The following is a 27,776-nucleotide window of genomic DNA, read 5'->3' as shown; positions in this document are numbered from 1 at the left end:
GGCTCATATCCTCGGAGATGTGTGACCCGAATCCCCCACTCCCTTAAAAAAACACACACACACACACACGCACCCAAAAAATATACAAGCTGATCAGAGTCGACCGGAGCCCCGCGTCTCTGGAAGATTCTCACTGTCACGATTTCTTTTTTTTTTTTTTGGGGGGGAAGGAAAAACGCCGAAACCAGACACTGAGGTCCTCTCTCCTCCCTCTCTCGCTCTCTCTCTCTCTCTCCCCGCACACCCCCTCCCTGCCCTCTCTCAGTTTACACCATTGACAATATCAATGATGTCATCCGTGGACTTGAAGAGATGCCCGGATTGTCTTAAAGTCGCCGCGTTGCTGCTGCTGCATGCTGATTTTTTGTTTTTTTCGGAGGCACGAATGAAGCGCACCCTTCACTCAAAGCTGCTGCATGTTTACATCTCAAATTAATTCCTGCAGAAACAATTATGACAACTATAACATCTGCAGGTCGGTGCTCTGCGAGTGTTCCACTAATGGTTGTGTGCAAGTGTCAGCGCCCTCTAGTGGTAGCCTACATCCTACACAAATGTATTACTTTATAAACACGACATGCAAAAAATGATCAGAAGACTATTTGAAGTGGAATTGGAGGCTTTTAACATTACTCGGTAAACAGAAAAGAACTGCAACCACATTACAATTGAAACAATACATACCAGTGCTTAAAATAATTGAATGGTGAATACATAAGTAAAGTATGCCAACAATGTGTGGAAGCTGCGATGATGTAGATATTCACTGGAGAGCGACTTTCATATGAAGTGAAGACTCTCTCATTAAAAGTTGAAACATGCACCGAGTAACGTTTAATAACTTCAGGCTAATTAGTTTCACCTCAGTTGGGACTAAAACTAGTTTTTATGACTGACTGCAAGTAAAAAGCACTAAGACATTTTTGCCATTATAAATTATTTTTTGCCAAATTGTTTTTGGACATAATTGTGAGAAAATGCAACAAAAAAAAAAGATGCAGCATGTGCCAGAGTAATGAACAATAATTCCTTATTTCAAAACATGTATATAAATTAAAAAATATAATAAATTACATTATTATATATTTATTGTTAGCTTTACTTCGAGACATTTTTTTAAATTCTAAATAATAAAAAATCCTCTAAACCCAGGTCAGTTATGTTGAATCTTAAACCTTGAGGTTCTTTTGTGTTATAATTAGTTACTCATTTAAAAACAGAACAAACATGACGGTGGGATGGGATGGGGTGAAAAATCAGGAACGGCTTCAGAATGTATGAAGCATTCACTCTTACGCGACCTTTTCTAGCACTTCCTAACAAGTACCAGGGAGATTCTTAACCTATATTTTGGGGAGCAGGAAGCACACGTCCTTCACGGTGTTTGGAATGAGACGTATGAAGGAATATGTGCTTCGGACACCAGACATCCTGAAGTGAACCGTCAACGACCCGGTCGATCAAACAAACAAACCACAGCAGACTTCAATTCAACCTTTATTATCTTGTTCTTTTCTGCTTTAAATTAATTTCCTCTTCTTTTTGTAACATCTGAAAGAAATGAAAACATCCTGAACAGGAGTGATAATAAAGACTGACTTAATTTAAATTGATACATAACAAAAAGAAACAAACAGTAAAACATAACAGGTAATGTCTTTAACGTGTCTGTAAAACACTGTTCCAGCTCAGCTTGGTATGGGAGGATTTGGCATCTTTATAGAAATGCCTTCAGTTGGGTTGCTTCGTCTTAAAAACTAAATATTCTGTTATTGCATTTGGCAGAAAAAAAATAAAATACAAACGGGAACAAAATGCTGCTAAAAAAAAAACACAACTTAAGAGACATATGCAATAGTGCCAATGTTTTTTAACTTTTTAGCTATTACAATATCCAGACAGTCAAACATGTACACGCATCCACAAACACACCCGTTCTCTCAAATATAAGCTGTCAGATTAACATCGCTTCACTTCCCTGACTGGAGCAGATAAGTGTTCAAAAAGCAAGCACACGCACACACACACACACACACACACACACACACACAAAAACATTTCTCATGAATCTCTCACGGACAAGAAAAAAAACATTCAACATTGTAGCAATAACACAGACACTCCCGATATCATTATTATCTTCATCACATCCTCCTCCAGTCGGTCATACTGTCATCACTCCTTTCATGCACACACAGGCAGGCAGGAGGGCACCTTGTACAGCGAGTAAATAAGTGATCATAGTCATCATTAACGTCATGACAATATAGAATAACCAACTTGATTTCTCGAGTAAGAAAAAATAATAATAATAGAATAGCGAGGTCAGTGTTTGAAGAGGGGGGGGGAAACAAAAAGAGGACATCTTTGAATTTCCACAAAGTTTCACACTTTTCTCTTTTCTTTTAAAACAGAAACAAATGATAAACAACCGACATACATCAACGAGGAGATACAATTTCGCTTGTCAAATATAAGAGCAGTGTGTAACTGATGAGGAGGTGTGAAGGCTGCTGACATGGCGGGCGTGCGGCCGCTGGTTGTTAGCCAAGGCCACTGCTGTTGTAACATTAAGTCATCCGGTACGGTCTGTGTAGTTGTGTTGTAGCTGTTTCCCCCAAAAAAATAAAAATAAAAAAAATGGAGGGATTTGTGGAGGATTTGTGAACAACAAACCCAGAGGCATATAGTGCAAGTTTGGCTAATGTTGTTTCGGTTTTGATTTTTTTTTTTTTTACCCTGGGTCCCATGTTGATGGCATGTTCACACTCTCCTTTTCCAGATCTCAAAAGGTTGCCGATCGTCCATTTGACTCAGTAGTGTGGCGCCGTCCCCGATCCTACACAAACTCCAGATCCTTCCCCCGCTCTAAAGCTTCCAACACGAGAACTTAGAAGTACGCCAGCCAGGTCGACGAGGGCTCAGTCTGCAAGTCGGAATTTTTGAGATTCGACCATTAAATAGCAATACAAAAGAAAATAAATGGTGGCACACTAAAAACAGCAATAGCTAAACTTGTTGACGTGTAGGACTCTGGCTGAGCCTGTCTACAGTGCATGCCTGAGTGAGCGGGTCTCTGAATGCAGATGGTGGGAGTAAGAAGACAAAGAGCTATCCAGATGAGTCCTAAAAGAGTTTAATGGATTTCACCTTTTCCCTCGGTTCAAGTTTTACTGTCGTCTTCATTTAAAGTTAAGCGGTTTACTGTGTGTGTGTGTGTGTGTGTGTGTGTGAAAACAATGTGTGCATGTACTGCACGTATCCTGTGTGTCGTATGAATGTTGGGTGACCAATGGCGCTTTATTCATGTCATCTCTACGTGTAAATAAATAGAGTATGACACATGTATTACAACTTGGGTGTAAAATGTGTGTGTGTGTGTGTCAGTCGGCCCCCCCGCCCAGCAGGTCCCCGGGCAGCAGTGAGGCGGGGCTGCCCATCTGGTGACGGTCATCTAGTGCTGGGGAACCCCAGAGGCTACTGCTGGAGTACCCGGCTCCGCTCATCCCGCCCATCCCCCCCCACAGACCCTGCCTTCCGCCCTCCACGCCTCCGGCCCCGCCCACCACGGTCCCGTTGCTGCTCCACTGGGCGAAGATGCCCAGCCCGGGCCCCTGGGTGGCAGACTGGTCCGATGAGCTGCCTGTGCTGTCCAGACTCTGCCACCCGGAGCTGGAAGGCCCGGCTCCTCCATTTCCTGCTCCTCCAGCTGAGGAGCCACCTTCTACGCCTCCTGCTCCGCCTCTCTCGCAGCTCCCTCCGTTACCGTTGGACCCCACTGCGGAGGAGGACGTCGGCCCGGAGCCTGCAGAGCCGGCTGCGGTTCCTCCGCTCCCTGCTCCTCCTGCCTGGGAATGTGCAATGTAGCGAGCCACATCCTCCTCGCTCACGAACTCCGCCAAGATGGTGGTATTACCCAGAACACACCTGAGACGAACAAAAAGTCTGTCAGTGACTCTTAAAAGGGTTTTTAATTTTGTTTTTAAAAGTCTATTGAACGAACTACAATGAGCAATTTACACTGGGTTTTACAATCAATTATATTACGTTATGTGATACATGAGGTGCTGATTTCATTATATTTTGAATAGATTAAATTAGTTTAGTATTAATGAATTTAGTGAGAAATAATCCTGAGGACTACAGATCATTTTGGCCCAAATTGACTGAGGTTATCAGTAACAAGAGGCCTCACACAATGCCCACATACTAACAACAACAGTGAATAACTTGAAATTCACTTCAACTTTAAAAGGATTCATTTCAACACTTTGGGAAATATATCTATTTGCTTTCTCAGCGAATGTTAGATGAGAAGATCCGAAGTGTAGAAATGACACTTTCACTTGTAGAGGCTACTGGATTCTGTTACACAGTGACCATACGGACATGCGAGTGTTATCAAAAGTATGATATCAAAACGACAGTCTTACATGTGGAGTGCGCTCTGGGCCTTGGCCGCCTCCTGTTTGGAGCCGTAGCGAATCAGAGCGGTGCCCTGGGTCAGGCCAAGGTGAAAGGTCAGCAGAGGGCCATGCTGCATGCAGATGGTCCTCAGAGTGGAGCCATCAATCTGCAGGAATATGCAACATAGACGATGGAGAACTTTGGAGAGGGATGGCTTGATGTATGAAATTCAAAGCAGTGCTTCCATCTGGAAAGACTTTTGTGTGCTCGTTTAGGAGGAGCGCTTGCATGAAGTGAGGCTAATCAACCCAGCCCGGCTGTATCACAATCGTTACAGCTCTCGATTGTCGTGCGTCTGTGTGTTACCTGTGGTGTGAGGTTGCTGAGCACCAACCAGCAGCTTTCCCGAGAGCTGCCGTCACTCCAGGATGAGGCTGCAGAGACAGAGAGAGACACAGAGAGACAGAGAGACAGAGAGACAGAGACAGACAGAGACAGAGACAGAGACAGAGACAGAGAGAGAGAGAGAGAGAGAGAGAGAGAGAGAGAGAGAGAGAGAGAGCGAGCAAACAGGGAAAAAATAAAAATGTGAGAGTGAGTTTTCTCCTCGGCTTCTCAAATCTAATAGATGATGAATGTCTTTCCCTGTCGCTTCCAAATCAAATATAAGCAGAGTCTGTAGTTCAAAGAGCACTGTGTTGTATCTCAGCAATCAGAGCCAGCTGTTTTATCTGCTGTGTACATTTAAATCAGAGGACTATTTCCACATGCACCGTGCCTGAATGATAAATAAAGGGACAACGTTTGGTTACGAAACATGATAAATGCGTCGGGGCATTACCAGTGGTGCTGGAGCCACCGCCCCAGCCCCGGCCAGCCAATCGAGGGGCTCCTCCAGACCAAGGGGAAGGCGATGGCTGCTTTTGACTGGCTAGTCCTGGAGGTAGGCGGGACAGCTGGCTCTGGCTGCTGCCACGGGTAGCTTTCCAGGATTTGTGTCCGATGGGCTCTGGGGGCCAGCTGGTCTTGTAGTCTGTGTACTTTGCTGTGGCGTTACAGAGAAGTGAATGAGGCTCTGGGGGGGGTTCTACACTTCTGAATACAACGCCAATATGTAACGATACCAGAATCAATCAAGAACAACTTTCAACAGTTAGGACAAAGATGAGACAGAGAAAGCAATGAGACAGGTATAAGATAAAAGGTTAAGACGGCTCACAATAAAAACTGTTAAGATGTAACGTCATTATGCAGATGAAAGATGAAGAAGCCTTTAAGCCGTTCTCTTGAAGGCTTCTCCTACATCTACTGTGACTTTCTCTTGTTTGACATAATCAAATAACTTTCATCTCTTATAATACTGCACCAGGAATACAATGTTCCAGCTTGTTGAAGCACATTTTGGAGACGGTGCATGTGGCCCAGTTATAACTGGTAAAGTTATTGTGTAAAACTCCCATTTAAATTGTGACTTATATCATTCAGTTATGTACACAACATTCCCTCAATACATCAAGACAGATTACAATATGCGACTGACTACCAGAAACAGGGCTGTGACTAAACAAAAATATTTTCATTATTAATTCATCTGGTGATTCATTTCTCAATCAATCCACTCATTGTTTGATCGATGAAATGTCAGAGGATTGTGAAAAATCACAATTCCTCACAATCGGGACTTCCTAATGAACACACTCGAACAATTAAAAAGGAACTAAAGAATGTTTGACATTTGAAAAATGACTTAACGAACAATCAAAGGGATTAGTTCTGTAAGTAATTCAATTGATTGACTAGTCACTTCAGCTCTACTCAGAAAATCAAGAGAAAGCAACACACCAGCCCAGAGACGAGATGCTGTGAGTGTGTGTGTGTGTGAGTGTGAGTGTGTGTGAGGTTACCTGAGTTGTGTGCATTGTTGAGGGGACTGTCTGAGGCACTGTAGGGCCAGGCACCAGGTGAAGGCAGCAAGGTGTTGAGGGGAGGGGTGGAATCTGCGAATAAAAAAACCATTCATGAAAAAATGTCTATCGTCCCCGAGTACATGCACGCTTCCTTCTGACGCGCTGATATGTTTGGGAGAAAGAAAATAGTTCCTACATGAAACATATTCTAACAAGGTCTGTGGATTATCTTGAGTAACCTGGTCATGTTTCTAGTAAGAAACATTGCTGTTGAGTTTTTCAAGTGTGTTATTTGGCGTTTTGAGCACCACAAGCCCAGTGCCAGCTAATCCCATTATAATAGAGAGAAGGCAGACATCTCCAACACTTGGCAACTCGCACCAAAACGATCTAGACTGAAAAATAGCACTACGGGTAGGAGGAAAAATACGTATTTTGTTTTGTGGTGAACTTTCTTTTTAACCTGTATGCAAAGTGAACACAAGCAAATATATGAAAACTAAACAACAACAAAAAATGGTACAAGAAGACCAACCATAAAGTAAGGAAAGCAAACTAACTGCTAGATATGGTGCCATCTAACACCTTATGATAAGGATAATGAGGCAGTGGAGCTGGTAAATGCTTACCTGTATTGTCTTGTAACAACTGGTGCTCAGTATCGTTGAGGTTGGGGGACACTGCGTTTCCCATCATGCTCCCTGGGGTCATGTAAGGGTCGGAATCAGGGTCGACACGGTCGATTCCCTTCCAGGGAACGCCAGGCTGGAACTCTAACAAAGAAACACACATGTGGTCCGTTTAAAGCAGTGTGTGCAGGTAAAGAGAACACATTCCCAAATAGTTCTTTAACGTTTAGCCCTGTGCTACCAGCGGAGGAGCCTCTGATTACTCTGTGAAGATGCATGGGAACGAATTACAATTAGTGTCTGATTAGGTTTGTTTGTTAGGTTTTTAAGGTGGCTTATTTTGAACCACATGTGGCGTGTACTGTGACGTTACTCTGTGTGGCGACACATGAATATCATGCTGCTGCGGCACACGTGTGGAAATGTGATCAGATGGAACTGAAAACCAGATTGATCGGATCATCTCTGTGCTCTACCGGTCAGCACGGTATAATCAGAATGCATACAGGGGTGCACTCTCTATAGCTTCCAGCCCTAGTTATCCCTTTAACCATGACTTGTCACTGACCAGGGGGCCAGCTGGGCGTGGCGGTGGGCTTGGTAACCATCTTGTTGCCAGGGGTGCGATGCCAGTTGTCTCCAAGCCCGTCCCCAACCATCATGTCGTACTGAGAGTAGGGCGAGCCCCCCGGCATCTTCATGGGGGTGACGGGACCTGGAAGGTGTTGATAATGGTAGTTACTAATCACCTTAATACGTGACTTCACATCTAATCCCATTAACACGATCTGCCTCAACACGTCTTATAAAATAAATGCTTTTTGTATAAATACATTTTAAAAATCTCACCGTTTTTGTGGAATGCGTTCTCAGGTGAGGAGGTGTCTGGAGAAGAGTGTCCTTCCATCATCCATTTGAAGCGGGACTGCTGAATCCCGAGGTCCTTCATGCCCCCAGGACCCCCGACTACAGAGCCGCCCAGGTCCAGACCTGGGAGGTTCACCCCAGATCCATATCCTGCTCACAGGAAAGAGGAGACAGAGAGTATGTCGTTAGGAAACTTCTGGTGCTACATTAAAATAGCATGCCGACCCACACCCATCAACAGAAAAGGAGACGTACAACATATTTCACAGTGCTAAACTGATTGTGAGTTAACCTGTGATCTCTGGGTGAAGTACTGCATAAACACTACACTGGAGTGAGCGTTTTCTTTCTTTTTTTAAAAATAAAACCGTCTGTGAACAAACGCTCACCGGAATATGGTCCAAGAGGTTTCTGGTGCAGATCAGCCACAGATCCCGCCAGGCCTGGATGAGGCAGGGAATCAGCCCCCAGCAGTTTGGGACCCCCTCCGCCACCTCCACCGTGGTGGGAGGGGGAAAGCTTGGAGCTGACGCCTAAACCCCCGACCTGCTGCTGCTGCTGCCTCTGCTGCTGGAGCACTGCCATGATCCTGGCCAGCTGACACAACAACAAAAAACCAGAGTCAACAGCTGGGAGGAGGAAGTAAAGGAGTGACAAAGGAGTGAGTGATATGTAGTATTTATGTGTACCTGTTGAGGGTCAGCCTGCTGCCGCACATTCGGTGTGAACTTCCTCTGGTTTTGTAGTAGATGCTGTGGCTGCTGCTGCTGCTGCTGTTGTTGCTGCTGCTGCTGCTGTTGCGGCGGCTGCTGCTGCTGCTGCAGGAGGAGCTGACAAGCCTGAACGAACACGGACGGAACGAAAAAGTAAACTGAGGAGGAATGAGACTGCAACAGAGACACTCTGCACAATAATTTGCAAGTTTGCACTTGATAAACCCACGTGTCAACCGATTGCTATGTAGACTATTGGTTCCACTAGGAGTAATAATCACATCCAGATATTTGGGCAGTGAGTTAGCGCTGTAGCAAAGGTTTGTTTCCCAAAAATCACAGAATCTTGTAAAATGTGGTTTAAAATAAGTGTGATCTACCATAACAACGACGTCTAAAGACCTTTTATGGGGACAGGGTTCCTATACTGTTTGGTTTGATTTCATGGATTTCGCTGGTGTTGATGAGTTACATTTTAGTGAGTCATTCCGTATCAACCGTCACATGCAAGGGGAGTAACAAAGTTAGATTTTGCTTCTCACCAACTGGAACTGGATGTGAGGTGGGTAGATGCTGCTGAGCATGGCAATATGCTGGGGGGACAGCTGTGGAGGGAACACACCTCCCCCGACGCCTGCCGCTCCGCCCACGCCGCCAACACCCCCCACGCTCCCGCTGGGAGGGGGCATCTGCTTCAGCACGGAGCCTGGCACCTGGAGACAGACACAACGGCAGAGGCACCTGTTACCACAGAAACGCTCCGCTGCTGTAACCACCAGCAACCATATTAGTACAGCGCCTCTCCCCGACGAACATCGATTCTCTTGCATGCACTCGTTCACTGTTGGCAACAAGCGACCCAAGTGAGCGGATGAAAATGAGTCAATTCCTTGGTACAGGCGTTGTTTCACTTTGTATTCTTTAGAAGCGGAGGAAGATCAATGTTTTCCTGAAGAGAGATTATGCACCGATTTATAGATACAAACAAAGCCAGCAGACTCTGTAAGCTCATAGACATCAGAATCAGACAATTACACATGATGTCAGAAAGTTCACCCCCCCCCCCTCCCCAACCGTGATCAGTATATACTGTGCATGTCCCCCATTGGAGGCAATTATAATAAATAACGGTTTCTCCACCATTGCTTCACTGCTAGTTTCCACCTTTAAAATGAATATGCATGAAGTGCACGGAGCTACAAATGATACAAAAGCAATGTCCACGTTCTATTTTTCCACAAAATAGGAGTTACGAGCTGATCAAGTGCCACGGACATTATTATTATTATGACTTAAACTTAATTATTGATCAGATAAAAAGCATCTTTTTTCATTGTTGGGGATGAGAATAAATGGGGAATGTAACTTGTAATGTTTACGTTTATAACTCAACTGGTAATCCCGTGTCTCTTTGACCTAATTTCCGCTAATTAGCGTTAGCTAAATCAACCGTCTCTATCAGATTTTCACGGACAAATGCACGACTACAGGTTCATTCTCAAACAAACGTAACAAGACAGAAATCTCTTCGATTTGTGAAGGATCAATGTAGTCAGGCATTAGCTTTATCGAGGCCCTGCTACAGTGATCCATCAGAACACAAAGAGGAAACAGACGTATTTCTGTCCGTTACGTTTGTTTTTAAATGAGAACCTGTAGTTGTAGCCTCTGTATTATCTTTCTCTGCTGTATCATTAGTCTCTGCCTCTGACTTTTCAAACATGAACTCCAGAGACAAATGAGACATTTCCTGAAATTTATCTCATGAGCTACTTCCTGCCCCCACAGAGACATTGTCAGACATTGTTAGGCTACATATGACTCCAGTAGATGCTGAGAACTGTCGTCACGAATGCAATAAAACCCTCACATGTAAGACAAGTAATACCAGCAATTTATCAAAACATTTGGCGAACACGCAGAACATAAATGTGCAGAAATGCACAGTTCTCGACTGTTTGGTGAGAAGACGTCCATCCTCGTCCACCGCAGGTAACGTTAGCGATGGCAGACGGAGTTTGGTTAGATGCGAGGATTTGGGAACTTTGTGTAGATTGTCGGGCTGAGGCTTCCTAAAGATGACTCATCCCACAACCAACACTGTTTGACACCGACAGTCAACTTACATACCTCCTGTGTCAGTGTAAGTGTGAAATATGTAGACAGCTGGGAAGAATACTGGTACCTGAGGTGACAGGAACGGATGAGGCACTTGCGCTCGTATCCCTGGGGACTGGTTAATGGGTGGGACACTTGGCTGGTGCCTTGACTGAGCCATCCCTCCACTACTGCCAAAGATACTGTGACCGCCCTGTGATCGTAGTTTGAAAATGAAACCTTAGGAGGACCCATAACAATAGAGACGTATACATGAAAACATACAGATTACACAGACCAGGACAGACTGGAGGAGGACAATTTGGGGGGGTGGGGTAGTAATTGTAATGTTATCTTTTAATAACAGAAAAGTACAAGAACCCAATGCTAAAAAAAATGGCAGGACAGAAACAAGAGGCGCGGTTCTCTTACTTGTCTAAAGGGAATATTGTGGCTGAAGAGGGAATGGGGCTTGTAGACAGTGGGTGGTGAGTACAGAGAGCTAGGACCCTCCTCCCCAAGGCACCAATCCTGATTGGTCAAAGGCAAGGTCTGTCACAGTGACAGCCAATGGGAGACCAATTTGAGTGGCGGTGAAGGGGGGGGCGGGGGGTAGGGGAAGAATGAGACAGGGAGGAATGGAGCAGACGAGGAAGAAAAAGGTAGAATCACAAGAGGAAACAAAGAGTAGTAAAGACAAACTGCTATCTAGACATGAGCCAAACATAGAGGACAGACTGCTGAGGTGGCAGTGAGACATTACCTTGTCGTAGTAGGACCCAGCATCCCCAGATGCTGCCTCTTTGGAACCAGGTGGACGATAAGCCATCCCCCCTCCTCCTCTTCCTCCTCCCTTCCTTATGTCTCCATTGTAATCATTCATCCCCATCCCCATCCCCATGGCTCTTTTCTCCATATCCATCTTCTTCTCCTGGAGAGAACCCGGAGCCAGGTCGATGTTCGGGCTACTGGGATCATCATTCTGTCCAGCGGAAAAGACCACCATCATCATCATCATGTAGGGAATAAACAACCTGCTAAGCGTCTAAACATTTCGGCTTGTACGTGTGTGGGTGGGGTACAAAACAAAGCATCTAAATAGAGTAAAGTTTTGACGTTTCCCTGCCACAATGACACTCCAGTTCATAAGTAAGATACAAAGACATGTTTGGCTTACCAGCAGCCCCATGTTAGAAAACTGTTTGTTGATGGGGCTCATCCATGAGTCTCCTCCGCCAACCTTCATTGGACCCTGAGAGAAAAGTACAAAGCGAGCACACAATGAGTTAACGTTTAAGTTCTACGAGGGTTTTAACGGAGAAATTATAATTTAGATTAATGCAACAACATGACCAAACTAAATCAGTAGAAACAATTTAGTTAACTTTCATATACTATATATATTATTTGCACACATGAAGGTTGCAGGACCCAAATGTAAATGCCTTTGTCTTTTGAATAAATCTTAATTTGTTTGCCCTTTTCTTTTACAAAGATCCATTTTCACAGCCCACCTTGTTGGTGGGCTTCTTCCCCGGGTGGCTCTGCCCCCAGCCACTGTTGCTTCCCTGTCCCCAAGACGAGCCGCTTCCCTGGGAGCCAGAGCTGTTCCACATGCCGCCGCCTCCCTCCTCCTCGTCCTCCCAGCTTGAGTGCCGCGAGGCAGCCACAGAGGCCTCTTTATCCCCCCAGCCATCTTGCATAGACTTTGAACCTGCTGGAGAAAAAAAAAAAAAAAAGTCATACTAAATGCCACTGTCAAGCTGTGAGGTAATTAACGGATCAATCTGTAGGTTTTCGACTAGCGGATTAGGCATGCCAATGTTTCAAATGCAATGCACCAAATAACTCTAGGTTAACCTGGTACAATCAACACAATACTCAAAAGCATGCTTTAGTCTTTATTTGGTTTTCTAACCAGATTTGATGGGGTTGGGAGGAGGGTTGCCCCAGCCCGTGTTCTTCCCTCCAGCCTCTTCAGGGTCTCCCCAGCCAGTAGGTGCGTCAGTATTCTTTCCCCAAGCTCCGGTGCCATTGTCTCCTGTAGGACTAGTTGGAGAAGTCCCACCCCAACCTGATGGACCTACATCACACACGGACAACACAAGTTAAGTTGGCACAACCTGGTGGAGACCCTTTGGGTAAGGACACAATTGTGTCTAGAGTGGAGGCACAGGGTTTAAAATTGATGAGGAAACAGATATTGCAACTCTCTTCCTCAGATGTAAGTTATTGGCTTGGTGTCGTCTGGTACATTGGTCTAAAATCGAAGCAGCTTCTCTACAGTCACACTATTACCCAGAGAATATCCACTGACAGAAGATGGGATTTTACCTCGGCTGTACTGAGTTTGCGCACCCACTGAAGCTACAGTACTGTGGATGACTGCTTTTAATGTGGTTTTGAGAGGAAACTACAGAGATAGTAAGCAAGTAGCTGGCTGAAAAACGACTTTGTCTCTCAGTTGTCATTTTGATTCGCTAAACCTCCATGCTGACCTATAAACAGCAGATCAACCGATCCCATAAAGGCAGCAGTTGTAGAAGTGCTTTTATTAGTGAATTTCACAATACTTAGGGACATTTGTCAACGTCTTTAGCTGTCAAACTGCCACAGTTGATTCAGAAACAAACATGACGTCAATTGTTTTCTTATTTCGGGAATCTGATTCCTTCACATTGTGCTAGTAATCAATGCTTTCCAATCTCCATGCAGCAAATTAACTACTGGATCAACTTCAGTTCTCAACATTATGTCCTAAATGCTCCAGTAGACTCCATATCTAATATCCATGTTTAATTAATCTTAATCCTTAATTTGGCTGATGGTTGTTTGAACAAAAAAGTAGCTCATAATGAGAGTAGATGGTTTTAATTAATATTTCAGCTTTTCTGAAAACACGTAAAGAAAATAAATTCAAGAAATAGGTTTATTAAATAGATTATCATCTTTCCCCAATTGGAGGATAAAATCCCACCACTGCATTCAATTATTGTATGAATTAAACCTATTTGTTTCTTCATGACAACTTAAAAAACACTATTATTATGCTCAAAAACAAAGTTTGTGGTGTCTTACCAATAGCTGAAGTTTTTCCAGGTCCATGGCCAGTCTTGAAGTCTCTGTTACCTCCAAGCGCTGCAGCTTGCCTGCTAGGCTGCTGTTGTATTGGAGGAGCCTGCTGCTGCTGTTGCTGTTGTTGTTGTTGTTGTTGTTGTTGCTGCTGCTGTTGCTGTTGTTGTTGCTGCTGCTGCTGTTGTTGCTGCTGCTGCTGCTGCTGCTGTTGTTGCTGTTGTTGCTGCTGCTGTTGTTGCTGCTGCTGTTGTTGCTGTTGCTGTTGCTGTTGTTGCTGCTGCTGTTGTTGTTGTTGTTGCTGCTGTTGCTGTTGCTGTTGCTTAGCCTGAGCCTGAGCCTGAGCCTGGCTCTGTGGCTGCTGGTCATGTGGCTGCTGGTCATGTGGCTGCTGCCCAGCAGGGGCACTGTTCTTATCCCACAGGTTGACCGGCTTGTAGTTGTAATGGGTTGGGTCTCCCCATGCTGATGTTCCATCATCTATCTCGTTCTTTCTGCTTATAGACTGTGGGGAGGGTTCCTCCCAGCCGCTTGGTTCAGATCCACTTCCACCTCCTCCGGAGTTACCAGGAATGGGTCCCGAGGTCCAGCCTGAGCTTTGGTTCTGATTCTGGGCTTGAGGGGTGGGTTTCCTCCCCCCGACCCCTTGCATAGCCCCTTGGTCCATCGCTGGCTGTCGCTGTGGATGCTGATTGCGGGGCTGTGATTGTTGCTGTTGCAGTTGTGCCTGCGGGCCTGTGATGGAGCCCGGCTGGCTGTTTGGCATCTGGTGCATTTTGTTTCCTCCACTCCAACTTTGATGGGGTTTGGATCCCATGCCCCCAACAACACCCACCCCCCCTCCTCCCCCCCCTGTGCCACCGGCTCCCCAGGTTCTCCGAGGAGCAACTTCGTCCCAGCTCCCCCAACTACCCACACCTGAATCCCCACCTGAGTTTCCTCCTCCATTCTTCCTGTCATCCTCCCATCCCGCTCCTCCACTATTTGATTTGGACTGTTGCTCCCCCCAGTCCCTACCTGCCCCAACCTTCTGTCCTGATCCCCACCCGCTCCCTCCTCCATTCCCTCCCATTTCTTTCCACCCCCCTGCCCCTTTCTCCTCCTTATTTCCTCCCCAGCCTCCACTCACTGAGTCACCCTGTTGCCCAGGATCACCCCATCCTCCTCCTCCATTTCCTCCTCCATTTCCTCCTCTACTACTACTACTACTACTACTACCACCGTCTCGCCATTCCTCATTTCCCCAGCCCTTGGCCTGCTGGGCATCCCCAGCCCCCGTCCCTCCTCCACTCCAGCCTGTAGCCTTACCCTGCTGGCTATGTCCTGGCATTACCCCTGACCCCATTCCGGGTCCTGTTGTGGTCACTGGCCCAGATTGTGAGACGCCAAGATTCCTCATGTTGGGGCCTGAAGTTGGTGGGGCTCTCCCAGACAGAGAGGCCCCACTACTGCTACTGTTGCTGCTGCTCTCCCAGCCCTCTCCGGCGGACCCAGCAGATGGAACCAGGGAGGGATTGACCCCTGGACCCGTAGAATCAGTGATTGGAGTCCTGGGTCCACCAGAATACTGAGAAGAACCACTATGAGAAGATGTGTGTTTCGATGTCGCTGATGAAGATCTACCTTTACTCTGTCCTCCACGTTCTTCAAAGTCCCAGGACGTGTTTTGTCGGATCTGTGTTTGGCCCCAGCCGGTGTTGGACAGGACCCGAGGGTCCAGATCAGACCGGCTGAGCAGGTTTTCTAAGGCATCTTCAGCATTAGGTGCAGGGAGGGGAGGACGACTGTGTCTACTGTTAGGCCCGCTCCCATTTCTGGAATTTCCACCACTAGATGAAGATCCCCCCTGTGCTCCCTGTACATCTCCTCCTCCCCCACCCCATTCCCCTGTTTCACTCTCCCCCTTCTGATTGTCCCAAGCTCTGGTCGTAGTGGTGGCTGTTGAGGAAGAGGAAGAGGTGGCAGGGGGGTTGCCAGCTGTGCTGCCCCCACTACTGCTGCTGTTACTGCTGCAGGCTCCACCAATTCCCTCACCTCCTGGATTAGCGCCACCAATACCAGTGGAGCTCCCACCCCATTCACCACCAGAAACTCCTCTCTCTCCTCCTACTCCTGATGAGCCCCACCCTCCCTGAGATACCCCGGAGGTTTGACTACTGTTTCCCTCAGTTCCAGCACTGCCCCAAGCATTAACCCCACTAGTGGAACTCGGATACCCCCAACCTGAGGTCCCATTATCTCCTTCAGCAGCTCCGAATCCCCCTGTGCCACCTCCTCCACCCTCCCACCCATCAGTCCTTGAGGCACCCATTTTGGAGTTAGCTGCAGAGTAAGAAGACTGGCCTCTCCATGAGGAGGCAAGGCTGTGGTCTCCCACACTTATCTCGCTTCCTCCCACACCACGGTCCATTCCTCCCCCAATCCCTTCCCCCCCTGCGATTTTTGGTCCCGCTGATTCGCTGTCCCACTTCCCCCCTCCCATCTCTCTGTCTCTGGATTGCATTTGGTGAAGTTGCCGCTGATGGGTGCTTGATTGATTCACAGATAAAGGTGGGTGACCCCCCAGCACTCCGGCTGCCCCGCCTCCCAACGCCAGGCTCAGGGAAGCAGAGTTGTTGGCAGATAAAGACCCCCCAGGGCCCTGGGGATGGAAGGAAGACGGACCTCCTTCCCCTGCAGCAGCGGGCCCATCCTGCTGCACCAGGGCAGGCCAGGCCGAAGGGTTGGCATTTGGATTGAAGTTGGCACCTGGAATCCCACTGCTGCCGTCGACGGGGCCACTGGCATCATGGCTCCCTGGCACAGCGGAGGCTTTGGAAAGTGAAGAGGGTGGTTGTAGCAGAGGCCCAGCTGCAGCTACCGCATTCCCTCCTCCAAGATGACCCTGGGAGGCAGCCATCCCCCACGCCACACCGTTGGACGACTGCATACATTCATTGGGCAAAGAGAACGAGGAAGTGGGTGAGGATTGGTTGCCAGAGGCACTAATGCTGTTCACAGGTATTCCGTTGTTGCTGCTGCCCCCTCCAGCCCCAGTGAAAGAAGCTCCTACCCCTTCACTGCCAGCGATGCTGGGCCACTCCTCCAGGTCGTTGCCATCAACGATCACCTTCTCCCTGCCCTGAGAGGGGACCTGGCTGCCTGAGCTTGCCCCCCACATGGAATTTGCATAATTAGAAGTAGTAGTAGAAGCAGCAACTGATGATGAGGTGAGGGCCAATGATGAGGAGGCAGCTGCACCAGAATCTGAAAAATAAAATCCCACAAGAGAGAAACTTTAGAGGTCAAAAGCAAATGTTAAAGAAATGATCTTAACATAGAATGGATCAATTCTAAATGTGACCTACAGCATTGCTAAAATGTACCTGAGACAGCAGCCATGTTTGCATTGGGGCCATCCCCTCCTCCTCCTCCCCCTCCCAGCAGCATGGAGGACAGTGGCGGCTGACCCCTCTTCAGTAGCACTTTATGGTCCTGCTGGCAGCGGAATCGCGGCGGCACTTCTCTCGGCATGTAGCGCGGTTGCTGCTGAGGCGCTTGGGCTCCGCCTCCGCTACTTGCGCTGCCGTTTCCAGCAGCACCGGGGCCGCCAGCGGTGGAGGAAGAAATGGTTGTGGAGGTGGGCTGTCCGTTGGCCACCGCCAGGCGCTTGGCATTGTTGCCGCCCTGTGACGGGGAGGCAGCACTGCCAGGGCCCAAGGTGGCTGGGGATGGGGAGGCAGAGGGGGTGGGTCCAGGGCTGGGGGAGGCAGAGCTGCTCTGAGTGGCAGGAGACTGGGCAGACACCGGCTTGGTCAAGTCTGGCACTGCAGGAAGAGCAAGGCAGAGAGAGAAATGGATAGGGGGAAATTAAACATAATTTAACCAAGTACATCTCGGTAGAACAGTGCACAATTCCTGTTCTGTGAATGCACTAACAATACATTTGTATGAAGTAAATAAGGAAAATGCTACAAAGCATTCCCTAATAGCCTTTTTCCCCCACAAAACTGAAACATGCAAATACTGCGAAAGCTGATTAAGACAAGTCATGAAATATTGTTGATGTTAAATAAGTGTTCCATAAGAAATAGACCAAACTAAAATAACCACAATTTAAATATATAAAAAAACAAAACAATAAAACTGAAACTGAAAGCTCAAATCAACTGACTGCTTACCTTTGTTTTTTTGTTCTGTGACCTAAAATGATGAGAAACAAAACACACATTAGTTACTCGTGAGGACACCCTGAGAAAAACTAAATACATTTCATTCATTCAAATGTCAAACCTCAGTTTGAGCAAAGATGGAAAAGAAAGTATAAGACAAGAGACAACATGGAGTTCACAAGAACTAATCTGTGATTGTGGTTGGATAAAGAAAACAGTCTAGGAGTGCCCGGATAATAAATACATCACATTGTTGAGGCTTGTTCTTGTAACTCGGACAGAAGTAATTCCAACATCATTGTTGACTCGTGATTTGGTTAGTACCGTTTCATATTCTCAAAACAGTGCAACCTAAAACGTGTCCCGAGCTCAATGCAAACTTTTGCTTTCTAAGAGAAACTTTTTAGAGTCACTCTGACTTCCCCCCAAAACAGCAACTTGACGTGGACTAAAACAAAATACACAAATGTTTGACATCCCTTTAAACATTACCTCATGCAATGGATTGACATCCATTTGAATTGTCATATGACATGTGACAATGATGACTACATATCATGATCATATTGTCAAAACCAACATATGATAATTGGATGTGAATTAAATCTATACAACGTTTAAAGGACAGTGGGCCTCATATCTATGAGTGGCACACTTTAAAGCTGCAAGATCAGAGATTAGGAGCATTTTGAGAGCCTCTCAACAGCTCTCAACATGTCAACAGTTAACAGCTAACGCTGCTTACAGCACTAGCAGTGCAAACTACGGTGAAAGTGCTGACAGAGCCAACCGTGTTGACCTGAGGGGAAACTGGGGGGTGGGTGCTACGCATCAGTGACAATGCTGTCGGTTGGGACGGCGTTATCAGCTATAACCTCCATAAGAGAGCCGAGCAGTACAACAGCCGTGAGCTAGTGGGTCTCGCTCACATGCACCAATGGCACTAAAACCATATGCGGCCAGCCCGGCTATGTCAACAAAGCAATGAGACACTGGAATAATAACACACACACACACACAGAGAGAGAGTGACTGTTCTCTGCTCAGACAGACATTACTCCACTATAGACTAACATAGCCATAGTTGTTCGCTGCTTTATTAATGTTCAGAATGCTCCTTTAAGGACAACACAATTAACTGAAACAAGCAGAACAGTTCCACAACGATTAATCCATTTGTGCCACCAAATAAAAAGTTGACCTGCTATCCGCTCCGATTCACTCAGATGAATGACAGACTTTGAATTATGTTTTTCAATGTAGACTACGTCAGATGTGTATTTTTTCTACACTCCATAGATGGGAGTTAGACCTTTGCGGTGCTGGTGAACAGCTGATTTTCACTGACAAATACAATGACATAACTGACCTGTTCTCAGTTTACTTCTCCCCACAGAAGTTAGTTGTCAAATGTATAATGCAACACTATCAGCTCTCTGTCCATGATACAAGGCAGGCAGACAAAATCATTAAGCCGTTACTTTGCTCATGTTCAAACATAAAGGGTTAGTAAGAGTGACATTAAATATTGTAACAGGACGTGCAACAAATATAATCCTGGCCCGGTAATGAGCCACGGAACAGGGCATTGCCCATTGTAAATAAATAGAGCCAACGATGTTATCCATCAAACCACACTTCAGGATGTTCTCTTGTTAATTCAGACAAAAGAACGGTTAATTAAAAACCGTGTATGCAAAAGTAGCCTACAGAAGTAAAGCACATGATGAAATCAAGCTGTTAGCAAACTTTCCCTTTCAATTCTCTCTTTATATATAAAGAAGGCTCTTATCTAGACTGTTTATTGTTAGTGGTAAATGGACTTGTACTTGTATAGCAAAGCGCTTTAACATTACATGTCATCATTCATACACTGATGGCAGGGGCTGCCATGCAAGGTGCCACCTGCCCATCATTCATACACCGCATGCACAGCAATTAAAATTTCTTGCCCAAGGACACATCGACAATGACTAGCGTAGCCCGGCATCAAACTATCGATCCTCTGATTGAAGGACGACCCTGCTCTACCACTGCGCCATGGCTCCAGATTCATTTGTTAATGTTCAGTGATCCAGTTTCTACGCAGGTATTATTACTTTGATAAGCCGTTTGGTTCGATTAATCGGGCGTCAGCTTTTTCCTACACGTCAACCTCTAATATAAAACATCCAAGTCAAGTGTTTTTTGCTATGGAACCACTTTCTTTTGATGTGAATGTAAAAGAATCAGAAATACAGCTTTTAAACTTTTACATTTGAACACAGTATAATCTTAACTCATCACAAACATTACACAACCACAAATAAGCAGAAATAGCACCTCTAACAAAAACATAGCCTGCAGGTCATTTTGAACTTGCTCACCTTCTGAGAGGCTTCCCTTTTCCTTTTGTCGTCTTTTTTCCTTTTCTTGTCTTCCATGAACTACTGCTCCTGTCCTGATACTCCGTTCTTCTGGAAAACAAAAGGGTCAAACGTTCACCATCTTTAAAGTCCAGAGTGCTTCTTTGTATAGCCGCTGGCTCTTTACTGGAAAGTAAATCCCTGAAAAAAGAAAAAAAAGAGAAAAACATTGACCAATATTTAATGACAACTGCAGAAAGGACGGATTTAACAGTTGCACTGTGGATGGAGGCCACGTGAGCTTCCATTCATGTGTGTAAGCGACAATGCACTGCATGCTTGATTGGATGAATCAGCCATCAGGTGCTAGAGCTAAGAATACTGCTGGACATGTGGGCAACGAACAGTAATTATCCCCATCATACGCATGCAGAATGCTGTAAGCTGATGACACTGGTAGGTTCAACCAATGTAGACGGTTTACACGGGGCTGGATTGATAGTCAACCAACTCATCTAGTAAGCAGACTGACTGAGTCTGCATATGGCTGTGGAAACCATAACAAGTGACCAACTGGAGGTTTGAGACCCACGCTTCTGCTGTAATTGTTCATAAAATGGAGTGTGCACATATCTTCCAGATTACATGTCGGCTCTTCAACCCCCTGAACCCCAAAACCCTCCAGCGAGATGGAAGATCATGTTTTCTTTGAACCATCTCCAAAAGTACACCGTTTATCATAGCCAGAAGCTGTAATAACCATCAGTATCGTCAGATTGTCTTTGGACACATCATGTGTGACGAACGCTTCTGTCAGAAAAAGCAACCGAAACTAAGCTTGAAATTGTGATATTTAACCAAAAACATTGTATTCTACAGGTCTCATTTAAAATGTTGCCCCAAATAACCGTTATACTCCAACCAGTTCAATTCTGTGCTCCTCAGTGCAACTAGGAAGCCATGATTGACTCGGTTGTGACAAACAGTCTCGTGACAAAAAGTCTGTGAAACTTTGACTGAACTGCAGCGGTTGTAAGAATGTGAATAGCTCAACATATGTAGCACGTGGAGCCTCCATTTTCCCCCCACCATTGGTAACACTTGTGGCAACTTGGAAACAAGTTGTATATTTAGATTCCATTGTTTGCCAATATTTGTAACAATAAATGATCAAAGAAATTAAACTTGCATTTCTTTCTTTGATGATTTATGGCATTGTAATTGTAAGACACGTTTTAGTTCCCTCTACATGGTTGTGTTGTTACCATAGAGGTGCAGGACTTTTATACTGCAGTGAAAATCAAAGCCAGAGTAAAAAATGTGTCGGGAGCGGGAAAAAAAAGTCCCAAAACTGATTGGGGTTCAGAAGGTTTCCAAAAGGGAAAATTTGCCAATTGTCAACCTTAAATCTACCCAACTATGTTAGGCATATAGTGTGAAAACTCTGCGTCTCTGGGGCGCAGCTGCCAAATCTGTTGAGCAATGTAGATATTATAGTGTTTCGGCTGACTCGGATATTCATCCGTATTCAGCCGAAGAGAGGCCACTAGAGGCTGTAGTGGCTGCGGGGAGGATATATGGCCGGCAGGGACCCACCAGAATCCGAGCTGCCGAGAGCAAGCGCCGACTTGCTCTCTGATACAACAGAAATGGAATAATTCTGCTGTAATGAATGTCAGCGTGGGCAGTTTCTGTTGGCCGCCGACGCCAATGACAACCCAGTGAGAACGAGCTGTGTGTGCAGCATTACGATGCATGAAAGTTTTCCTCTTCACTGGGACAAAGGTGTGCTCTAGACCTTTGTTATTTGTCAGACAAAGAGAAATTGTTACTCACACATTACTACACATTCTGGTGCATGTAGGCACAGCCCGTACGCCTCTGCAGCAGGAGGAATATTCGTTCAATATAGCGCGCACTGGGGAATGTATTTCTTCGGTGGACTACATTTACCATCAGCACTGATTGGACATCCATGTAAAAAAGGTGGCAAATGTTCCCTTTAACAACCGTGAGACTATGCATGCAACACAAGAACACTAACTAGTGCACTGTGATTAAGATCCTCAACAGAAGAACATCGCTGACATGGACAAACCCAAATAACAAACATTTAGTTAGATACCTCTATAAGGATAACTATTGATATAACGGCAGTGCTCTTTTAGGGTTAGATTTTGAGGCCTAAAGATATTTATTTTTCCCTAAAGATAAAACTTAATTGATAGCCAAACGGGTAATGATATTCACTGTTAATTTAACTTTACCATTCTAATAGGTTTAGAAAATATTGACACTGTAATGTAGCACAAATGTAATACACCAGTGTACTAGAATATACCGTCAATAACCAAAATCCCACAGGACACCAAAGCTCATAACACCATGTTGAAAATAGTCAGTTCATCCATATTCTAGCCATTAAATGCAAACACTCGTTAAAGTGGTAGAGTCTATTTTTAGTTGGTTTCGTTTCTGCTTAGTGCCATGACACTTTCAACAGGCAGGATTCCTCGGTTGACAGAAGCTGACATCCTCGCTAAAGCATTTCAGACCTTGGGCCCGGTGCACCACAAAGACAGACCCGAAGTTGTTACGAGATTTGCATTCAGCTCTGTCCATCAGTAACTACCGTTAAACGACACCAGCTAATTGTCGTCGTACCTGCGTTGCCCCCGTCAACGTTACGACAAGCTCATCCGCATTAAGCTAGCTAACGTTACAGCGTCGGAAGAGCTTTCGTGTGCTAGAAATGTAAAAGTGTTCACCAAAAACCGAAGGCACAGGCGATTAACGTCGCCTAGCTGACCTGGACCGCCATTGAGCGGTCAGCGTTCATATCCAGCCATCGTCATCCATGTACTGAGAAGTTTGTACAGGCGACAAGTTAAACAGCAGCTGCTGGTTAAACGTTTCGTCGATGGCTAACATTAAGGAGTGGTTTCTGTTCATACTTGTTAAATACGCAGACATAGAGCCGCGCGCACATTAACTACCACGTTAACGAGAGCAACCAATGAAACGTTATGTTAACTAACGTTATTCTGTTCTGTGTACACAACGGTCCTTGACAGCAAATACACCGAGCCCTGAGCCACATATCCACCTCTGCTAATGCACAGACACTGCTAATGCTATCGAACATTCGCTAAGTGAGCTAAGTTACCTACTGACAGGAGCTACAAGTAGCCAGGCTAACGGTGTTGGCTTGGCTAGCAAGTGCCTTTGCATTTCATTGACAGATATGTTGCAGTCATTTTGCATGCATAGCAAATACGAAATGTTAAAACGATGAGAAACATTACGCACATCTCCTGCTCGCATTACTCACCTCTGGAATCACATATGAAGAAAAGCTAGCGTGCTAGCTAGCTTAGCTAAAGTGCTTCAGTGCGATTTTTTTTTTTAGCTTTTTGAGGCATTCGTCGAGGCTACAAGAACAGCGACGCCTGAGCGGACAGTCAAGTAAGTGGCAGATGATGCAAATACACGCGCACTAAGCTACTGGTTTGTAAATAAGTACTAACGTTGTAATAGTGTAAACCCTAATGTGCAGAAGAATTTAAATTTCAAAGCGCTGTGGAGTCAGTCGGTTGACGGGCGGCCATTTTGCTGCTGAGCATGAAGCGTCTCCAATGGCCTGTGGCAGCTGCGTGGAAGCCTTCTGACTGGCTGGCTCCTGCCGGGAGGGATGCATAAAAAAAAACTCATTTTGACCTTCATAAACTTTTGGCAGTCAAACTTTGCACCGCTGTCCGTGCATTATAGGTTAACAGCCTCCACTAATGCATATTTTAAAATTAGCCCCTAACGTCATAAACAGAAGCGCCTTTCGCGGAGACTGACATTATCATAAACGCCGCTCACAACTTTATCTTGATAGTATGGGCCCGAGGAAAAGGAAATCCGTGGTGGCTTTGGGAGGAGAAAAGGAGGGAGAGGACACCGAGGAGAGGAGAGACAGGAGGAGGAAGGACCGAGGGAATAAGAAATACATTGGAGCGCACGTAAGCATTCAAGGTAAGGCCTAATGCCATCTTGTTAGAGTTTAAGTCATTAAAACACACACGCGCACACATTTCCAGTGCCGCCTCTGTTTTTCTACGCCTTAGGTGGGATATGGAAAGCAGTGGGGTCCTGCACAGAGATGGGTGGCAGCAGCTTCGCCCTGTTTCTGGGCTCCCAGCGGTCATGGAAGAGGCCTGCACTGGACCAGACAGCTGCGGCCCAGTTTAGGGAGCAATGTTCCCTGCAGGAGTATGACCCCGCTCACATCCTGCCTCATGGGTCCTACTTGATGAACTGTGGATCTCCTAAAGAAGGTTTGTCAGACAGCGATGGATGTCTTCTACACATTCTGTCCTTGACTCCCCCCTTTGCTCTCTCCCACTCAGTTACCCGCCCTTGTCTTTCCCTTCCAACCGTGTCTCCTGCCCTCTGACAACCTCCTCTGTTTTGGTGTACCATGTTGCACGCAGATGTGTTTGAGAAGAGCCAGGCCCTGCTGGTGGATGAGCTCAGCCGCTGCAGCCTCCTGGGCCTCAACCTCTACAACTTCCACCCTGGCTCCTCCCTGGGCTCCATCACCACCGAGCAGTGTGTGGAGAAGATAGCAGGAGCCATTAACCACGCTCACCGGAAAACACCTGCTGTGGTTACAGGTGCAGTGGGCGGGTAAACTAAGGGCAGATAGTCACTGGTGTAAGTGCACCAACTGCAAACACTGCAAACTGATGTCATGTAGCACGGAGAAATAAGTGTCAGATAACCACAATGACGCATGCTACATAGAGGAAAACAGCAAAGACGAACCGCGGAGAACCTCACCAACACTGACTCACTGACACTTAACTGTGTAACGCTACACACTACAGCCTCCACAATCACAGTGGCTTTAATCCATACCTCTTGGTGGCTTTGTCGAGCAGAAAACATTAAAGCTTCACTGAAAATGTACTGCAAGACAATGCTTTATGGAGTCTTGTGAATCTCAGCATAGCGAGAGCACTTAGCAGCCAAACTAATTAAAATCTAATGTGACCAAAATCACAGTTGGTGGGTTAATCCCTTTGCATGTAATTAAGAAAAACTGGGCTTTAAAATATTCTTGACCCTATTCAGGAGGATTAATATTTCACTAACACAAGTCGGTTATCAAAATAATGGGCATGTCATCATCTCGTACGAAACCATTTGACCCGAGACTGACTTCTGTGTTAATGCATAACTTACAGTTTGCGAAACCGACTGCAGGCTTGACACCGATGTTGCATTACTTGTGATTCATTCTCACAGTCCTTTTGACTCGCATACCTCAAATGCCGCTGGTGTGACAAGAATACACACTGCAGTGGAATGCCCGCAAAACACTGAAGCAGTAACCTGCCCCCAAGGCTGTGCGTCAGGAATGAACATCAGCCAAACCCAAGTCTTGGATGTGTGTCAGGCGTTGTAGCAGGTTGGGGTAAATATTGGAGTTGAATGGGTGTGTCAAACTGATAGTGCCCTTTTTTCTTCTTTTTCTTTTGTTCCATGTGGTCAGTGTTGGAGAACATGTGCGGTCAGGGCAATACGGTGGGCGGTAAGTTCTCTGAGCTGAGGAGCATCATAGACAAAGTGAGAGACCAGACCAGAGTAGGGGTGTGTCTGGATACCTGTCACGCCTTCGCAGCAGGTGAGAGAAACCTGAGGTTTACCCTTTTTGATACGCAAAATCAGCAGAAATCCCCAAAAAAAAGGGTTCATAGTTTGCCCAAACTCCCTGGTGTAAACTTAATCTGCTAGAAATCCAAGCCTTTAAGTATTACAGCTTCCATTCGGGCTGTGAGTGTTGCTTCTTGTCTTGGTAGGATACGACGTGGCTGCAGAGGGAGGAGTGACGGCCATGCTTGACGAGTTTGAGCAGGAAGTGGGACTCCACTATCTTAAAGCCCTCCATCTCAATGACTCCAAAGGTACAGCCAGGACTTTCACACCCAAATATCACATACACAGATTAGATAGATGACTTCTTTGAGCAGTACGAACTTTGTGACCTTTTATGAAATCAACTCTTGCTGCTTCGTTAGCGCTCATTGTCCTTTCTGTTATTATTTTTGCAGGTAAACTAGGCTGCAACCTCGATCGCCATGAAGACATCGGTAAAGGTCACATCGGGATCTCTGCTTTCCGAGACATCGTGAATGAGCCCCGACTGGACAACATCCCTCTGATACTGGAGACACCTGGACGGTGAGATAACTGCAGAGACGAGGAGTCTGTTGTTGTGAACAATGAAACAGATATGATCTTAACATTGGACAACGCATCTTTGTTTATTTGCAAAATGAGAATATAATGGAGAAGGAGTGCATAGCCTGTTCTGACTGCGTCATGTGTTTCTTTTCATTCCAATAAATTATTTATAGACCATTGCACTGGTTAAGTTTGAACATGACTGTTGCGTTACCTTTCCCCACAGGCCAGGTTTCGAGTATGCTGAGCAGATTGAACTTCTGTATTCTCTCTATGAGAAAAAATAATCAGCACCAGTACTGAGGAATTGGCCCCGCGAAACTGAACCAAACCTCAGCTCACACGTCTGCTAAGAGAACCGGACTGCGTTTGTCAAGGACCTAAGTGGATAAATGGAGGAGCCAGTTCTCCTTAAACACGCTCAGAGTTGGTTTGGTTGTAAATCAGTGTGAACAGTTTATGAATTGATTTGAATAAAAGTGTTGTTAAAAGTTGACGTTCGACTTGTTTGGAGTCGTCTTGTTCCCAGTGAACCACTAGAGGGCAGCAAGCACACGCAGCACAAACCTGAAGTCCTCAATGTGATTCCAAATGATGCAGGCAGAGATGAAAAAAAGAAATACAAATCCAACTGGCATGCACATTTGCATTTGGCAATTTTTAGGAGTTATACATATGTGTTGGTAGCTTTATTTAGCTTATCTGATATGTTGACTTGTCATTATTTGGAGAACACAGATGACCCTTGAGTTGAATTTACAAAGCTAGAAAGATATCAAACATAAGGGAACAAGCATTAGGACGTAGGATATATAGGAAATATTATTATATACATTCAAACATATTAGGGGGGGGAAGACTTATGATTAACAAATGAATTAGGATGTATTATTATAGGATACTCTATATAAAGTAATTAAAATTACACCTTTACCAGCTGCAACACTAAAGTGATGCTTACACATTAATGTTTCAATAATTATGATCCAGTAATATAATATATGATTCTAAAATTGGGACATTCTGCATGATTAGTTTTTCTTTCACTACTTTAAGTACATTCTCAATACTTTTATTTGTATATTTATGTGTATTTACACACTATGTCTTGCTACTTTTACTTAAGTAAAATATCTGACTGACAACTGTAACATATGTACAGTATGTAGGACCCCCCTACAGCACACATGCACCACTCTCATCCATACTAAACCCCCCACATTCCTGCTCTAAAATGGTCCAGCTGTTGAATACCAACACTTTGGTGCAGCTGTTGACACCCTGGGTGGACACCAATTGATTGTCACGCCAATTCCAACACCCCACGGTGCACATAAACATGCATGTAAACACA

At 45.5% G+C, this 27,776-nt stretch overlaps 2 protein-coding genes across 7 annotated transcripts; one reads left to right on the top strand and one right to left on the bottom strand.

Moving 5' to 3' along the window:
* Nucleotides 1–1,490: 1,490 nt before the first annotated feature.
* tnrc6ba (trinucleotide repeat containing adaptor 6Ba) lies at nt 1,491–23,793 on the bottom strand. Of its 6 annotated transcripts, none has more exons than XM_079182607.1 (23): nt 23,520–23,793; nt 20,210–20,299; nt 17,853–17,874; nt 17,058–17,498; nt 16,745–16,938; nt 13,699–16,615; nt 12,539–12,703; nt 12,135–12,337; nt 11,798–11,872; nt 11,384–11,602; nt 11,053–11,172; nt 10,709–10,834; nt 9,066–9,236; nt 8,500–8,649; nt 8,200–8,407; nt 7,793–7,960; nt 7,512–7,658; nt 6,944–7,087; nt 6,312–6,404; nt 5,249–5,452; nt 4,774–4,841; nt 4,434–4,573; nt 1,491–3,927 (listed from the first exon to the last, which is right to left on the bottom strand). In XM_079182607.1, the coding sequence occupies exons 2-23, from the start codon at nt 20,264–20,266 to the stop codon at nt 3,384–3,386; spliced, it is 6,576 nt and encodes a 2,191-aa protein (XP_079038733.1). In that variant the 5' UTR covers nt 20,267–20,299; nt 23,520–23,793; the 3' UTR covers nt 1,491–3,383. The 6 variants fall into 6 exon arrangements, with proteins under 6 accessions (XP_079038733.1, XP_079038734.1, XP_079038730.1 ...); XM_079182608.1 differs by having other exon boundaries at nt 12,135–12,334; XM_079182604.1 differs by having other exon boundaries at nt 13,699–16,938; nt 20,210–20,389.
* A 279-nt stretch (nt 23,794–24,072) lies between these two features.
* LOC306713222 (putative endonuclease 4) lies at nt 24,073–26,761 on the top strand (the record flags this gene model as incomplete). The annotated part of the gene is made up of 7 exons (XM_079182870.1): nt 24,073–24,208; nt 24,301–24,510; nt 24,667–24,849; nt 25,731–25,862; nt 26,038–26,142; nt 26,290–26,419; nt 26,649–26,761. 7 exons carry the CDS (start codon nt 24,073–24,075, stop codon nt 26,707–26,709), a joined length of 957 nt encoding a protein of 318 aa, XP_079038996.1. The 3' UTR covers nt 26,710–26,761.
* Between the last annotated feature and the right edge of the window lie 1,015 nt (nt 26,762–27,776).

The sequence above is a fragment of the Pholis gunnellus genome (genome assembly GCF_910591455.1).
Source record: "Pholis gunnellus genome assembly, chromosome: 21".
Lineage (NCBI taxonomy): Eukaryota > Metazoa > Chordata > Actinopteri > Perciformes > Pholidae > Pholis > Pholis gunnellus.
This window is presented reverse-complemented; position numbering and strand designations above follow the sequence as displayed.